General features: G+C 34.6%; 1 protein-coding gene across 2 annotated transcripts in view; it reads left to right on the forward strand.

Moving 5' to 3' along the window:
- Positions 1–18,848, forward strand: part of LOC131035471 (rhomboid-like protein 20) — a 202,226-nt gene that overhangs the window by 173,850 nt on the left and 9,528 nt on the right. The window contains exon 8 of one of the 2 annotated variants that reach the window (XM_057967173.2): positions 12,032–12,439. The exons of the other annotated variant lie outside the window; for it this stretch is intronic. Coding sequence (XP_057823156.1) covers positions 12,032–12,208 — 177 coding nt within the window. The 3' untranslated portion in view covers positions 12,209–12,439. Of the gene's footprint in view, positions 1–12,031; positions 12,440–18,848 lie in introns of those variants that run through there. 2 annotated transcript variants of the gene reach the window in all.

Here is an 18,848-nt window from a genome sequence, read left to right on the forward strand (position 1 = left end):
AGGTAGGGGGACTCTATAGACCTTGAAGTGAATAGGTTCAAGCTTTCTTGGTTTCCATTGTTGGCATTGAGCTTAGTTGGTAATATGAAACATAGTGATGCTTTCAAAAGCATTTGAATTCAGACCCTTGGAGTGTTCTCCAAACTTCTTGGAGAGCACATATATTTTTAGTAATTTCCTTTGTTGGCACTTGTCATCATCCCTTAGCTTTAGTTACATCATGGCATGATCGATTTTGGATTTTCAAGCCTTGACGATGCTTTTCACAACTCAGGGAATTGTGGTGGGGGGTTTTGCACATAAAGTTTATTTTTAAATTGTCAAAAAGAGGTGTTGAGGGAAACAAGAATTATTTTATAATTTTTACTTATTTAAAATTCAACAACCCAATAATAGAAAACACACAAGATCATCCACACAATTAAGAGTGCAAGATTTATGTGGAAACACTTTTGGGGAAAAACCACAAAGAAGGAATGCTTGGATATACTGCCCAAATCCAATCACAACAAAAATAAAATGATCTTACAATATTTGGAGGCACCAACCTGTTGGAGACAATGATCCCAACTTACAAATTTTGTAGACACCAACCTATTGGAGACACCAATCCCCACTTATAGAATTTGCAGGCGGGTGATCCTTCAATTACACCTCTTTCAATATAATAAAATTTCATGAGTCGGCCATACAATTAAATCCAATATAACAAACAATCTCCCAACTTTGACACCAACAACCTTCGTCATAATTTCATGAGTCAGCCAAACAATTAAATCCAATATAACAAACAATCTCCCAACTTTGACACCAACAACCTTCGTCATCAATGACGATATTTCCAATAATCTCTCTTTGACATCAATGACCATATTTCCAACAATCTCTCTTCATGAACAAAACACACTTTGACATCAATGACAACATTTCCAACAATTTCCATACTGTAGCAGTTGCCTTCATTTCTAACATTTGGTATTAGAGCTTGGTCAACTTTGTCTATTGGGTGAATGTATGGATGTTTTTTGTGCTATAGTGGAAGTTATATTTTGCAAATTTGTGTTTGTAAGAATCATGGTTGCATCTATGTCTTCGTTGTATATTGAGAAGTTTAATGGATCTAACTACAAGTTATGAAAGAGGAAACCTGAGGATCTCCTTGAAAAAAGAGATCAATGGATGGTTGCAAAAGAAGAAAAGAAACTTGCAGAAGGTACTATCCAGTTATGTCTTGCAGATTCTGTCCTCCTAAATGTGTGTAAAGAAAAGATTGCATTTGCTTTGTCGAAACATTTGGATGAGATTTATCAAGCCAAGAGCCTTCTAAACAAACTATACTCAAGAGAAAATTGTTTTCTATTAAAATGAAGGAAGGTGAATCTATTGTAAAGCATTTAAATTCATTTAATTTGATTTTGAGTCAACTAGCACCTAAAGATGTTAAACTTGAGGAAGATGACAAATGCATTATGCTTCTTTGGTTTCTACCTAAGTCATGGGAAAATTTCATTCTTGCTATGATTACTAACCTTGAAGATTCCAAGATGGATGCACTTTTTGCAAATTTGTCAGCAGAGGAAATGAGGAAGAAGGCTATGGATAACTCGGGTTATGCTCTCATTGTTAGGGGAAGGCCTAAAGAAAGAGGATCAAAAAGAGATCAAGGGCCCAAAGACAAGTCTAAAGTTTGTTCTAAGACTCTTGGAAAGAAGAATAGAGTTAAGTTTTGGAATTGTGGGAAAAGAGGATGTGTGAAGAAGTGCAGAAATAAAAAGATACCTTATGATTCCTCCGTAGAAAAATCCTTTGATGCAAATGATGATGTTTTTACTTTCTGCTTACTCATATCACATGACTCCTTATATGAAAGATGCCAATGCTGATTGGCACAACGTGACAGGTTGGTTTCTATAAAATTCTTTGACTAGCGTGTAGATATTTTGGGTTTTGAAAAGATTTTGAGGATAACTTGTGTGTTATTGACTTTTAAAACATTGCACAATAGATACAATACAAATAGAAAACTAAACTAATTTTGAAAATTGAAAAATCAAAACTTTGATTTTATTACAGCAGTGCAATTTGAGAAGGAAAAACAATTTATTTTGCTCAAGGTGCAAATTTTGCATACCAGGAGTCTTGAGCTTGCCTGGTTGAGCCTCTTTATTTGACTGAACTTCAATACATGCTCCAAAAGACTTTATTGACTCTGAAATGAATTACCAAAAACAATTGGGGAAGAACTAAGCAGACCCAGATGGAAATCTGATTTCTTGCCAGATGTAGCCCTCGAGGAATGATGTATTTCCCTGTATTATTGAATATGCTGATCACAAATGACCTTATTTCTCCAAAATAACCATTAACTTCTTCCTATTTGCTGCTAACAATGAAATTTGAACAAAAATACTGCTGCAAAACCCCTTATTTTATTTTATTCAAATCCCAGGCAAGTTGAAATGGTACGGCCAGCTTGGAGAATGAAAAATCTTGCTGGAAATGGTAACTTTACTGTTTGGATGTGAAATTCAAGCCCCTGTGCTGCTGTTATATTCATATTTGCTCTTGAAATTTGGTCCCAATGACCTGAAAAGAGCCTTCGATGAAGCATTTTGCTGATAGATGTGAGGGTTTTCGTCCTACACCTGAAATTTGGAGTTTTTTGTCCCCAAATTTGCTCCAGAACTCTGCCAAACTCATTGTAGACTTGTAGAAGATAATATTCTCTCAAAAAATAAACAACTCCATGCCAAAATGATTGTCAAATTCATTTTTTATTTCAGCTCAACTCTAATTTCGAATTAGGGTTTCATCTCCCCTTTTATTAATAAAATAACTTTATATTATATATGCCTCCTTATGAAAAACGAACCACAAGGGGCCTCCATCATTATTATAATTTTGCCCTCTCATTATTATAATAATATTTGCTAAAATGCCTAGGTAAGAGGGCCAATGAATTATTATAACTTATTTCCCAATAAAGTGATTATAATATCATTTTATTATTATTTTATTAAATCCAAACTTAGGAAATATTAAAATATTTCCTTATTTATTAATAAATGAGATCCAGGGCTCAGATTGGAATTCTGTCTGAAGTGCTATGATCACTGCTGATGACTGAACCCTATAGGGTGACTGGCAGTTTGCCCTAAAAAATAGGAACCTCGCTCAAAGTGCCAGAAACTGTCTGAGAGGCTCATTATTAGCTTCGTGGTCTCCCGGGTGGTCAACCAGTGAACTGCCAGTTCTCCCTAAAAAATAGGAGACCTCCCTAAAAAGTAGGAATTGTCGTCTGAATGTCTAAATCAGCTCACAAAGCCCCCTGCAAGGCTCCATGACTCATGAATGGGTTCCCTCTTCACTCCATTGGCCTACAAAAGCAAGATGATAGGCCAATCCCTGCTAAACTGCATGTCACCTAGGAAGGGGACATTACAATCCTCCCTTCCCGGAGATTGCTTGCCTTAAAGCAACCTACACTTGCAGGCTGAAAACCAATTTCTAGATCCCATATCAATCTGAGAAATGTTGCTCCGCCCAACCACTGTGCTACTCTGATATAAACATCTATATACCCTAAGTGAAGCAACTCATCATGGATCCATTGAAGGAATGCACCACGTGTCCATACCAAGATCCCAAATCTTTGCACTGTCATATCCATCCATCATGTCAATGCTCATTATGCTGCTGCTGTGAACCTGGACATAATCTAACCAGCTGAGAACTTCACTCCAATTGAAGCCACAAGTACCACCAACCATCAATGCTGATATGAACCCATCAATGACCCAATTTCCAACAAGGAAAGTGTGATGGAAATCTCTCCAAAACCTTTGATTAGTGGCTGCAACTTGTCCAATTCCTCCACAAGTTAGTATGTCTTCTTTGGAAGATGCTAGGTAAATGTTTTGTTAAGCCATGCACCAAATGAAGTCCCTTACATGCTGATTTGCATAGCCAATTGTCAAATCTAAGAAAACTGGGTCACCAATCAATAAGTACAGCGCTGCCCTATCATATGAAAGAGGTAGCAAAATCAAAGGTGCATTGGGAACACCTTCTGTGCCAATCAAGGATAACTCATTAGTGGCTGGTCCACTATGAGTCTAATCATCAAATTTATCAACACCATGTAGAGAATGACCAATATCAGCTTAAAAATCAGAAGTACATAGCTTTTGTTTCTCCTTACCAATATGGTGATGAGTATCATGAATGTGCTGAAGTTGAAGCTTGGCCTGATGAGCTATCAACTTGGCTTGCCTGGCTCTTGCCAACGATCCTTCATTCATCCTCTGAGATTGTTGTATATCAGCTGTCCCAAAATGCACAAAATCTGATTTATGATGGGTTGTATTATTCACATTATCATAACCCATGATTGCACCATGTGTACTCTCAAGTCTAGAATGCAAATCATTATTCCCTTCTTGACCAAAGGCTGCCATATCTTGAGGAAGAGAAGTTATGTCACTACTGTTATGGACTTCGGAATTATGGTCATACCCTAGTGGAAAGTCTTCTATTGATACAAGCATCTTTTTCTTGTAATATTTGTCAAAAGATTCGGTAGCCTTGACATCCTCAGGTTCACTTAAATATTCATCAAAAATTATGATAACCTCCTCATTCACAGGAATAGTCAACCTTGACGAATTTTGATATTCCTGAAATGTTAGAAGATTCTTCCTCTTCTGATATCTGTTATACCACTTAGCAATTTTGATGGCTGCTAATTCATTTCCCACTTCCATTTTTGTAACCATCCCTTAGCATACCACAGGCTCTTAGGGTCTTGGCTCTGATACCACTGAAAGATGCCAATGCTGATTGGCACAACCTGACAGGTTGGTTTCTATAAATTCTTTGGCCAGCGTGTAGATATTTTGGGTTTTGAAGAGATTTTGAGGATAACTTGCATTTTATTGACTTTTAGAATGTTGCACAATAGATACAATACAAATAGAAAACTAAACTAATTCTGAAATTGAAAAATCAGAACTCTGATTTTATTACAGCAGTGCAATTTGAGAAGGAATGTAATGTCCCCTTCTCGTTGATGTACTTCTAGTGGTCCATTGGCCTATTCTTGAGACCCGTAGGCTATGTGGAATGAAGAATGAGGGTCAAACATTGATGAGGCGAGAACTTACTATTTTTAGTAAGTCAGGGATTGGTTGTTTTGGTGATGTTGTCCAATTGAGCTCTCCATGCTCTGTCACTGGGTGCGAAGATCATGCTTTTCGGAGCAGTAGTTCATGACTTACTATTTTTAGTAAGTGGCAGTATGAAATGTTTCTATTTTTGGCAGTGGACAGGGTCCTGATCCTGTAGCAGTTTAGTGGTCTTCCTTGTTCAACTTCATTCTGGTTTTTGTTAATAATCAGTATTGGAGTCATAAGTGATGTATTTAAATATTATTTCCTTATCCTAAGGTTTAATATTTAATTAATATGATTATTTTTACTACTGATTGACTTTGGAAATTGCGTATAACATGATGTCTCCTAAGTGCTAGGTGAATTGTTTATGTTTGGAAGGGGGACTCCAATATTAAAAATGGGAGATGTTATTTTATAACAAAGTATTTGCTAAGTCAAAAATCGTGGTCCTTGCTTGCTTGGTGTGGAGTTTGACTTGAAGTATGGCACCATCCTTGGGGTCCACTTGGGTAATTGAAATGCAAATGGGAAAGATGAATTTGTGAGCATTTGCATTTGAATTTGGTGGAGTTAGAAGTTATAAATAAGAGCCTTGGGCTCTCATTTTGTTTACCTATGAAAATTGCATCGTTATGCTATTGGTTTGGTGACTCAAAATCTGAGCTTTGAAGTGTGGCTTCCTAGCTAAGTCGCAGTTTCGTACTTGGAAGATAGTACCTAGTTGTGTCTTGGTGTTTCCAGTGCTGTTAGTGAGTGAGTTTTGCAGATTGTGGAGTATTTAGTGTGGGATTGGAGTGTTTTCTGGTTGCTGATCGCAGAGTTGCTGAAACTATATTTTGCTCATACCTCTTAGCCAGGCGATTCCATCATTTTGGATACCGGCTCATTCATCTTTCCTGCTACTGGCGATTCATCTTGTAAGCTTTTAGCACCTTGCATTGAGTATGGAATTTTATAATGCAAATCGAAATTCTTTGGTTAGGCGTTGGGTTTAGGGGGTGCATTGGGAGGTGTGCCAAATAAATAAGTGTGTTTTGATAGCTCTCCTTGGGTTTTTTTTCATTGTTGCTGGCATAGTATTGATTTAGAACTGTTTTGGGGTGAATTGGGTGAATATTGAGAGAGTTATGAGTGTTTTAGTGGGTTCATAGGCTGCTGGTTTTGCATTTCCAGCCTAAAGTTTTGATGTTAGCAGAATTTCATGCTTATTATTTGGATGTTCAGCATTACTCTTCTACTCTCACTCTCTTTGTTATTGTAAGGTTAAGTAGTAGTACTACTAACCAATTCTGGCTTGTAAACTCTCATCCCGCTGAAAAGTGGAAGAGGTTGGCTTGCCGCCTATATCAGTTATATTGTAATTCAGTCCTCTTGTTGCATAAGCGGTCGAGTTGAGTTTTTGTAATTTCAGTTCTCCCACTGAAATATCGTGATTGAGTGATTTGTGCCTACTATATGTTTCTCTTGGCTGGTTCACCGCCAAGTTTCTTGCTTTCTCGCTGGATAAGCGGAAGGGGCTAGCTTGCCGCTCAGTATTGTATTCACTTTATCTTTTCAGCAAATTTGAGTTCTAACGATCCCCTATTCATCGTATGCTCTCACCTTCCCACATTGGGCACTTGGTGATCAAAAAGTGGAAGGGTTGCTTTTTTCAGCAAGCTTTGAGTTTATGCTTTCTAACCTTAACGAGTTATCTATTGGTTGATGATTATCATTGGTCTTAAAAACAAAAAAATATATCCGGGATACTACAAGGAAAGACAATTTATTTTGCTCAAGGTGCAAATTTTGCATGCCAGGAGTCTTGAGCTTGCCTGGTTGAGCTTCCTTATTTGATTGAACTTCAATACATGCTGATGTGGGAGCTCACAGTATGTGGAATTAGCTCCAAAAGACTTTATTGACTTTGAAATGAATTAACAAAAACAATTGGGGAAGAACTAAGCAAACCCGGATGGAAATCTGATTTCTTGCCAGGTGTAGTCCTCTAGGAATGAAGTATTTCCTTGTATTACTGAATATGCTGATCACAATTGACCTTATTTCTCCAAAATTACCATTAACTTCTTCCTATTTGCTGCTAACAATGAAATTTGAACAAAAATACTACTGCAAAACCCCTTATTTTATTTTATTGAAACCCCAGGCAAGCTGAAATGGTACAGCCAGGCTGGGAAATGTACGACTAGCTTGGGGAATGAAAAATCTTGCTGGAAATGGTAACTTTACTACTCTGATCTGAAATTCAAACCCTTGTGCTATTGTTATCCTCAGATTTGCTCTTGAAATTTTGTCCCAATGACTTGAAAAGAGCCTCCAATGAAGATCAATTTGTTGATAGATGTGAGGGTGTTCGTCCTACACCTGAAATTTGGAGGTTTCTATCCCCAAATTTTCTCTAGAACTCCGCCAAACTTGTTGCAGACCTATAGAAGATAATATTTGCTCAAAAAAAAAAAAAAACTCCATGCCAAAATGATTTTCAAATTCACTTTTTTATTTCAGCTCAACCCTAATTTCGAATTAGAGTTTCATCTCCCCTTTTATTAATAAAATAACTTTATTTTATTTATGCCTCATGAAAATTGAACCACAAAGGGCCTCCATCATTATTTTAATTTGGCCCCCTCATTATTATAATAATATTTGCCAAAATGCCTAGGTAAGAGGGCCAATGAATTATTATAACTTATTTCCCCTCGAAGTGATTATAATATCCCTTTATTATTATTTTATTAAATCCAAACTTAGGAAATATTAAAATATTTCCTTATTTATTAATAAAATGAGATCCGGGGCTCAGATTGGAATTCCGTTTGAAGTGCTATGATCACTGCTGACGATTGAACCCCTGCAAGGTGACTGGCAGTTCCTCCTAAAATATAGGAACTCGCCCTAAAAAATAGAAACCTTGCTCAAAGTGCTAGAATCTATTCGAGAGGCTCCCACTCAACTCCGTGGTCCCTCGGGTGGTTAACCAGTTAACTGTCAGTTCTCCCTAACAAATAGGAGACCTCCCTAAAAAGTAGGAACTGATGTCTGAACGTTTGAATCAGCTCACAAAGCCCCCTGCAAGGCTCCATGACACTTGAATGGGTTCCCTCTTCACTCCACTAGCCTACGAAAACCAGATGATAGGCCAATCGCTGCTCAACCGCCTGTCACTGAGGAAGGGGACATTACATAATAAGGAGTGGTTTCCCACATATGAGAAATATGGAGGTAATGTCTACCTTGGGGATAACACTACATATTTGATTGATGGATAGGGAAAGGTATTGTTGTGTTTTAGTGATGGGAGGATTAAAACCCTCTCTGGTGTTTTGCATATAACTAGATTAGCTAGGAATCTGATTTCAGTTTTGAAGTTGAATGATTCAAGTATGCATGTAACATTTAATAAGAATAGTTGCAAAATGGTGAGAGGGAGCTTGATGGTAGAGAGGGGAACTCAAATGGGAACTTTATTTAAGCTTGATGTCACCACTATTTGGAAGTCCACTTGTGTGGCTGAAAATTTTGAAAATATATGTATGTTGTGGCATCATAGATTGGGCCACATAAGTAATTTTTGTTTTTGAAAACTATTATAATTAAAAAGTTGTTGGATAGTTTATCTTACTCTAATGAGCACTTTGATTTTTGTGAGCATTGTGTGTTTGGAACACAGAACAAAGCATATCTTTTGCTTAAGGAAGTTTTCAAGAAAAAGAGAACTTAGAGATTGTTCAAACAGATGTGTTTGGTCCTATGGATAAGGATTCCATTGGCAAGTCTTGTTATTTTGTTACCTTCATTAATGATGTATCCAGATTTACACGGATTTACTTTATGAACAAAGTTGAAGTTTTCACTAGTGTGAAGCCTTAGTAGAAACCTAATTGTGATTGAAAATAAAAGTACTAAGATTCTAAGGAATTTGATGAGTTTTGTAAGCATGTATCATAAGACAAAGGACAACTCTTTATACACCACAACAGAATGGTGTTATAGAAAGGATGAATCTAATTGTTATGGAAAGAGCCAAAAGTAAGTTATGTGATACACAGTTTAATAAATGTTTTTGGGCAAAAACTCTATGTATTGCTTGTTAATTCATTAACAAATCTCTTTGTAAGGCTCTTAGCTCTATGTAAGCATGCAAGTATCATAAGACAAAGGACAACTCTTTATACACCACAATAAAATAGTGTTATAGAAAGGATGAATCTAACTGTTATGCAAAGAACCAAAAGTATGTTTATGCGATACAGTTTAATAAATGATTTTAGGCAGAAGCTCTATGTATTGCTTGTTAATTCATTAACAGATCTCTTTGTAAGGCTCTTGATTCAACACCCTATGAAGTGTGGATAGGTAAGAAACCTTCTTTTTCACATTTAACTTTTAAAGATTTTCAGCTATGAGGCTTTTGTTAACGTGCCCAAGGAAAAGTGTTCTAAGTTGGATCCAATTATGATATTCTGACTAGTGTCCTTTGTCGCCAAACACCAGGACAATTATCACATACCATGATATTTTGATAAGTGATCCGTGCAAGGTGATATTTGAGTAGGTGTATGCCACCAGTCATAATTTTCTTTCAACGGTTACAAATAATCCCTCCTGCCACTGCCCCTGGTGTGCCATGTTTCCACAAAGGATCCCTCTTTCTACCACCACCTAAAGCCATTGTATTTTATAAATATTTGAAAGAAACATAGCAAAAGAGAGAGTCAACATAAAAAATCATATTCATATACAATATACACAGTCTAAGACTCTAATATACACAGTCTAATATTATGCCATTATTATTTGAAAATTCTAGTTATACACAGTCAAACACAGTCTTAAAGACTTAAATAATTTTGTTGAAATAAACAATTTATAGATTTTTTTGACCATTTATATGTTTGACTGTGACAACACAAGAATACAGACCAGGTAATATAAAATAACAATGATTCTACTGGTTTATTGTAGATTTCAGTTCTACTGGTTATATAAAATATTATAATTTAGCACTACTGGTTTATGAATTTTTGTTTTTCAGAATCATGTTATAAAAAATGTGCTCTTAAAGTTTATTAAATATATATAATCATATTTAATATATGACAGTAGCACCCATATTTAATATAAGTTTATTAAAACAAATGTAGCACCCATATTGTATGACAGTATGTAATATATATTTATTCATAAAACCAGTAGGTTTTTTATAGCAATCATGCGAATGAGGTGCAGAAGGAAAAAACCTGTTAAAAATTGTTCAATGGTGTCGGAGGAAGCTGAGGAAATCACATGGAGGAAGCTGAAATTGCGTTGGGCGTCGGGGAGCACAGTTGCGCAATGAAGAAATCACATTGTTTTTTCCCACCTGCATTTTGGTTATTTGTTTTTAGTTTTTAGATTTTTAGAAATTAGGGCTTTGTTTTTTAAGATCCGATATTGTAGAATTTAATTGCAATTTTATCTCGATTTTTTCTGCCGAAAACTCGCGATTTTCTCAAAAAAATTAGTTGCGATTTTATGGCTGATTAAATTGGCTGGCTATTTGCCTCGCGATAAATCACGATTTAGTCAATTTTTCTGCTATATTTTCATCTATGGTTAGTGCTATATTATGTACTTTAGTGTAACATTTTTATGAAGTAATGTAATGGCCCCTCAAGTGGATGCCTAGGGAAGGGAGACTTGGACATAAGTTAATTTCAAATTGCTTCTTCTCTCCACCTCTATAAATGGAGGAGCTCTCATTTGCATTATGCAAAAGAGTACACATAACAAGATGTTGTTGGATTGAATTGGAGAATTCTTCCAAAGATTGATTGAGGATGAAAACCCTCATCAAATCACGGGTTTCAAATCTGAGAGTGGCGCTCCCTAGCTGGTTGGAGTAATTTCACACAAGAATCACTTTTGTTTTCATTGTTTTTGCAATTCGGGGTTTAAAAAGAAAAAGATCTTCAAGGTAATATGTTTGCAAGATTTTTGGAATTTTGGTAACTGTGTAGAGATTTGTGGCTTTCTAAATATTTTTCAGGAATTGTATTTTCAGGCCATACAATTGTTTGTTAGTGGTGATGCCCTAGCAAGGTTGTACAACTTTTTTATGCTTGGAATAGTGATTTGATGGGGCTGAAGTTTATTGGGAACATATCTATGGAGATGTTAATGTCTGGGTGACCATGTTTGGAATTTTCTTGAGCTATTGTTGGCTTGCATGAATTTCTGTGCAAGGTTGTTCCCCTTTGTAGATTGACTATGGGCTAGCGTGAGGTTACCTGGAGCATAGTGCCTGGAGTTTCTTGGTAGTGTTTCAGCATAATATGATGAGGATATGAATTATTTGGTGAATCATCCCTGCATCCTGGTGCCTTATTTCCCTGACTGTGTAGGTCTGAGATTAAAAATCAGTGTTTCCCTTACCTTTTTCAATAAAAGATGGGTGTATTTATGATTATTAAGTATGAGGGAGTGTAGTATGCAACTTGGCAGGGAGATCCAAGCTGAAAGGTGTTGTTAGATGAGTTTTTACTGCTGATATAACTTGCATTGCCTTAACATTTGTTCTTCAACAGTAATCTGTTGAATCAGATCTTCCATGCTTCATATAACAATCTTGACTTTGGCCTCCAGCCTTGTCCACAATTAAACAACCTATCAGTTCAAGGTACTTGATGTTGTAATGCTTTATGTGAAAATTTTATCTATTGGGGTAATTTGGAATGAAACTTTCAAGTGCAATTTTTACCAACATGTTTATTTCCAAAACATTATTTTGAATAACAGGAATTTCTTGGTATTTTTATATTAAGTTTGCATATTGTTAAAGCTTTTCCAAAAAATAAGTAGGGTGGTTGTTACATTTACAGCAAGAAGATGCACATCAAGAAGAACATAATGATGGATTAGGAGATGGTAAAGAAGAAGAGAGTTCAAGTGAAAGTTTTGAAGAGGAAGACTCTATTGTAATAGAAGAAGTTGAACATACTGAAGAACATGAAGAAGAATCTCTTACTTCACCCTTGGGAAGATCCACAAGACAATAGAATCTGGTTGACAATTATAGACCACTAGATTTCCATTGTGTACATGCTTTATTCAATACTAACAATGATCCTAGATCCTATAGGGAAGCTAGTCTTGCAAATGATAGTGAGTCTTGGCAACTAGCCATCCAGGAAGAGATGATGGATTTAGACTCTTGTGATAGCTGGGATCTTGTTTGTTTGCCTACAGGAAGGAAATCCATTGGTTGTAAGTGGGTCTACAATTTTTTTTACATTGGAGAATTACAAAGCTAGATTGGTAGCTAAGGGTTACTCTTAGAGAGTAGGAATTGATTTTGGTGAGATATTCTCTTCTATCACAAATTATCTTCTATTAGATTTGTTTTTATCTATAGCTATTGCTAATGATTTTGAAATTAAGAAAATTGATGTAAAGACTGCAATTTTGCATGGAGATTTGGAACAAGAAATTTAAATGCAATAGTCTAAAGGATTTAAAGTAAATTGAAAGTTACACTTGATTTGTAGGTCTAAATGGTCTCTTTATAATTTGAAACAATCCCCACAGACGTGGTATCAAAAATTTGACGCATTCATTATGAAATTGGGTTTTGTTAGAACTTAGAAGTGAAGTTCCCTGTGTATACATTAGATGTATTGATGGTTGCATTTTGATTGTTGTATTGTATGTGGATGATATGCTATTTTTCAGCAACACTAAGGAAATGATTAGTGAGCTGAAAGCTCAATTTGCAAGGAAATTTGAGATGAAAGATCTCCTAGTTATTCTTGGTATGGAAATCAAAAGAGATCGGATATATAGAAAACTTTGATTGCCACAGAGTAAGTATGTTGGTACTATTCTGAATAGATTTAGTATGTAAGAATGTAATCTAGTAAGAATTCCTTTATAGGTCGGTACTAAGCTTTCATTAGATATGTGTCTCAAGGATGATGATGATCTAAAGGATGTCTAATGTACCTTATGCTAGTGTTGTAAGAAGTTTAATGTATGCAATGGTTTGCACTAGACCAATATTGCACAAGTAGTTGAATTTTTAAGTAGATTTATGTTTAATCCTGGTAGAGAACATTGGAATCATGTTAAAAGGGTATTTAGATACTTACAAGGTACTTTTGATTACTATTTGGAATATTTTAGGACTAATTGTGTGGTTAAGACATTGGACATACAAGGATTTGTTGATGCAAATTAGGTAGGTGACTTGGATAGTTGAAGGTCCACTAGTGGGTATGTGTTGACTTTTTTTGGAGGAGCAGTGAGTTGGATGAGTAAAAGGCAGGCTACAATTGCTTTATCTGCCACTGTAGCAAAGTATTTGGTTGCTACCCATGTCTCTAAGGAGGCAATATGGTTACAAGTGTTTAGGTATTGGTTTTGATTGCAAGTTTATTTAGATTGGTTGTGTTAGCCAAAGTGCAATATGTTTAGCTGAGAATCCCAATTATCATGCACAAACTAAGCATGTGGCTATACAATATCGCTTTGTTCGTGAATTGATTACAACCGGACAGATTGAGCTGATGAAGATTGATACTTAGGAGAATGTTGTAGATGCACTTAATAAATTGTGAGCACAAAAAATTTTACATGGTGCATGAAAGCGATGGGCCCTATTCCTAATACTTAGTTGATTGATGTATATGTTTTTCGATGAGTGTATCTACAATGTATGATGTCAATCGGGAGAATGTTGAGATTAAGTTGCCATCAACCTTGTAAATCTCATGTAAGTTAATTGCTTATAATATTGTTTATAAATCATTCATAAGTGATGGAGGGTTTAGCTGACAGTGGTAAATAAGTTTTTACTGATATGGTAAATAATTATTTAGTAGCCTCAGTAATTAATTGTTTATCAGCAGGAACTTACTAAGTTACTTTTATTGGCTAGGCATCATGATAACGGTAAATAGGTGAAGTTGGAGAATCTAGGCATCCACCTTGAGAGTTTGTTATTTTGGGATGTTATGACACTGTCATAAGTTATAAAAGCATCTATATCAGCAATGACACCTGTCATAATATAATATGATGACTATGACAACATGTTACCTATTCTTGATTCCTAAGTGCCCATGCATGAAAGACTCTCTCTCTCTCTCTCTCTCTCTCTCTCACATGCTCTTGTTGTTTGCTTTTATTCATTTAACTATTTGTTCGTTTTGCTCCTTTCCTCTCACTCTTATATATATATATATATATATAATTCTTTTCTTTATATTTTCATTGTATTTATTACGTCTATTTATATATTATTTTTATATATCTTACCCTTCCTTCTCTTCTTTATAATTTCTTTCATCTTCCTTTTTGTTTTTAGTCTTCTCTAGTTAGTTCTTTCTATTATTTGTTTTTAGTTTTTCCTTTCTTTGACATTTTCTTTTGTTTAGTATTTTTTCATTTTTATTGTTTTTTTTATTATTTTTTTATTTTTATTTTATTGATTTTTTTCCTTTTTCTTATTCCTTTATGGTTTCCTTCCTTTTATTATTTTATCATTTTAGATTTTTTAGATTTTCTTGTTATTATTTATTTATTTATTTTCTCATCTTCTTTCATTTTTCTCTTTTTTCTTTTGATTTCCTTATCCTTTATCATTTGTTTTGTGTGTATATTTGTGTACATAAACTTTTCTTATTCTTTCATATATTTTTATTGTTTTCTTTGTTTATATTTTAAATTTTATTTATTATTTTTATCTAGTTTCCATTTATTATTTTAATTTATTTCTTTGCATCTTTTTATTTTTATTTTGGGTTTTTATTTTTTTATTTTTATAGTTCTTTCATATATTTTAATTTTTTATATGCAACTTTATCTTTATTTTTTCTTTTCTTGTTTACCTAATATTTTCTCATTTTCACTTTTTCACACTGTTTCTCTTTCCCTTTCTTCTATTGTTTTTAAATTTTTAAATATTTTAGTTTTATCTTTATAGTTATTTATTTATTTTGTTTAGCTCTTTCTATTCTTTCGCTTCTCACTTTCTTTGAAACTTGTGCCACTCTCTCCCCTCCACACCCATTCCCCAACCCTATTTAACCTTTCTTGGTCTGCAATTTCACTCATTTTCATCCTACAACTCTCTCATCCTAACGATGGATCTTTGAGCATGATCCAAAACGTTGATGCAAACAAAAGTCTACACAATGGAATCCAAAAACTAAGCGGCAATGTAAGATGCTATTATGGGCTACATATGATGATTCCAAGGTGGTGGCATTGGGATTTGGCAAATCTGGGCACCATTCCTCAATCTTGCATTCAATTTTGTTTTATAGGTACAAAAATGTTGCTGGATTGAATGCAAGATTGAGGAAATTAGTTGTATTGTAATCTCTTTGAAGAATAATACTGATTTGCACTCTTTTCTTGGTGGAGTTTTTTACCTGAAAGGATTTTCTCAACCTAATTCCGTGTGTTATGTGTATGGTTTCTTGAGTTATGTAATTTCTTTGCAATTTAAATAATTTCTCCATTGTTATTCTACAATATATATTTCAAATTTGCAAGTTAAAATCATATTTCCATATTGTAGTGGTGGCCTTCATTTCTAACATTTTTTTGTTTTGTTTTCTAGACATTTAAATTTTTAAATGTTTTCCAGTTTTTTAGCTTGTCAAATTTACATAATTTATTGAATTGAATTGATCCAATTTGTCTAAATTTGTGGATTTATTAAAATTTAAATGATTTATGTTGATGTGAACCAATTGTTTTCCAAATCTTTCTATTTCTTTTTTTAAAATTTGAATATAGGGTTAGCGTTTTTGGGTTAGGAGATGATATTATATTTTTATCAAATTGGCTAATTAAATTATCATCTACCATATTATAATTTATTTATTTATTTTTTATAAATTGTCCAATGAGTTGAGCTTAATTGGCTAAAATGTTGGGTTTTCATTGTGGAGACTCAATTTCAATTCCCAGTAGAGACAATTAGAAGTGGAATGCTAAGTTGTGACTCTCGGTCTTCCATAGTTGGCTTCTAATATGGAGGTGGTTTCTAGATAAAAGTGGACTTCTAAGTACTGACTCTTGGTCTTCCATGAATGATTTCTAGTATGTTTTCTCATAAGGAGCTTGAATTGATCCCAAGTTGGTGCTCAAATGAGCAAGATATATGTAATTGATATACAATTCAAAAAAAAAATTAAATGCATTTGAATTTTACATGATTTTTCAAACAATTTATGTTCAAACTGCTATATTTTTTTAATCACTATTTTTTTGTTCTTATCAATATTGCAAGTTAATATATAATCACAATGGCATACTACTTTGCATCTGGTTCGAACTCGACGAGTAGAAGTCATCCCATTGGAAGGAGACCTCTTGGAAGTCGTGACCTCACTTGGAATAATTGCATAATTGGACTAGTAGTGGGGTTTATTATTCATAATTGGTGCAAGAAGAAGCTTAGTGGAGGCATCAATTGCCCCTCCCAAGAGAATCGGATGTGGTTGCGCAAGGCATTATGGACTATAGTCACAATCCACATATATATGGCCCATCCTCCTCATCCAACTTGAGTAGAGCTTAGTTGAAGTCATTTTTTGTGTCTAGAAATTTACGAAGAGCGCAACCTTCATTCGAAGCTGGTATTACAACAAAGAAGTAGATAAGATTTGTGCAAATTTCTGATATTACAACAACCTTCCCTTCAATGTGGCAAGGAGTCTATTGTGACGTTTTCACACATCACCCATTACAAATGGGGACCCCCACTTTTTTGTTCTTTAGGTAGATGTTTTTTTAAGATTGCCTTAGCTTAGTAATGATACCCTCAACCTTTAACCTTTTTAATGAGAGGAAGTCAGCTCAATTTGTTAGGATTGTGGTGAGTTAAGGTCAAGGTTATCAAAGATGCAAAATTGTTGTCAAAATGTCGATGTTATCAAAGAATGCAAAAAGCTATCAAACTGCAAGGGATTCATTTGGAATGCTAAATTGTCTAAGTGTTTACAAGCTAATGTAAATTTTGTGGTGAATAGGTGAAAAGTCCCTATGGAAATTAAATCTCCACTCCTGAGATTTGGAGTAAGAAATGATGATGAATATCTAACTTGTCCATGTAGAGATTGATTCTCCAACTTGGTATAAACTAGATCCAAATGAAATTTTCTTAAGGACAAAACAATAGGGATCAAAAAGTCCCTATGAGGCTCGATTCTCTAGTCCAAGCATAAAAATTAACTTACCTATTGGGTGTTACATTGAAAGTTAGGACAAGTAGTCCCTATGAAGGTCGAATCTCCACTCAAGGGCTAAGCTTGCAAAATCTGGGCAAGGTTATAGGGAGCAACTATCAATTTTCCTCTTCAAAGAGTAATTGTGCTAAAGAAAGATGAAATTTCAAGAAGAATAAATAGTCCTTATGGAGGTCTAATCTCCACTTGACAGACTACCTAGCAATTGTTGGGCAAAATATAGGGATTAAAAAGTCCCTAAGAGGTTTGAATCTCCACCAAGGAAGAGAGCTTGCAAAGATTGAATGAGAATTTTACAAGAAAAGTCCCTATATAGGTCGAATTCCTCATAAGAAGCAAACTTACAAAGGTCTATTTTGAATTTTTCATAGGGACAAAATGAAATTTCTTAAGTACTAAATAGTCCCTATAGATATCAAATTTCCACTTGAGGATTAATATGCTAAGAAATTATGAATTTCATCTATCCCAAATTGGATTCCTCAAAGATAAAAACTTGCTATAGGTAAGGTGAAATTCATAGGGACTAATTTTGTCCCTATTAAGGTTGATTTTCCACTTAAGAAAAAAATGCTATACGTAAGGTGAAATCTATAGAGACTAATTTTGTCCCTATTCTACCCGAATTTCCACCAATCAGCAACAAGCATTCAAGAAAAACAAACAATTTTTCATTGAGTGAATTCCTCAAGGACAAAAATAAGGACTAAATGAATCCTTACACCCATTGATTTTCCACTTGATGTGGTTCTTGCAAACGTAAAACAAAATTCATAAGGACAAATCAAATTTCGTAAGGACTGAAAAAATCCATATACAGATCGGGTTTCCACTTGAAACAAATTAGGCTATAGGTAGTGCAAATTCTATAGGGGGTAAGGGTAAATCAGTCCCTATTCACATCAATTCTCCACTCTTGCAAAATTCAAAACTAAACACTTCCAAATTGGTAAGTATTGCAAACTTAACAATAAACTTATTCTCTTGGAGAAAATCTAATAAGTCCCTATGCATATCGGGTTTCCACTCTTGGAGTGATGAAATAAATGAAATGTCAAGTAAACCCAAGTGCTTGAATCACTTTTGAAAATCACATGTAAGAGGAAGGTTGGCTAAATCATCAAGTGTTAAATAAATGCAAAGTTGAATTTAAGCAAACTTAAAAAAAATGTTTCTTATTAACTATTAAGACAAGTCGGCTAGCAAGAGGAGTAAAGTGGATTCAAAAGGTGCGATCTTTGATGGGAAATGCATTTATAACAAAGGAAGAAAACATTAGTTCAAGAAACAATTCAAATAAAATCTGATCTGCTTCTCCAATTTCACACAGCAGATGACAACAAAGAGGGTTATTTAAATTTTCTTCAAGAGAATAAAAAAAATTCGCACATAGAGCAGATTAGCACCAAGAAAGCAATTCACAATCAGCAAAGGGAATGCA

This window comes from Cryptomeria japonica, chromosome 10, assembly GCF_030272615.1.
Source record: "Cryptomeria japonica chromosome 10, Sugi_1.0, whole genome shotgun sequence".
Lineage (NCBI taxonomy): Eukaryota > Viridiplantae > Streptophyta > Pinopsida > Cupressales > Cupressaceae > Cryptomeria > Cryptomeria japonica.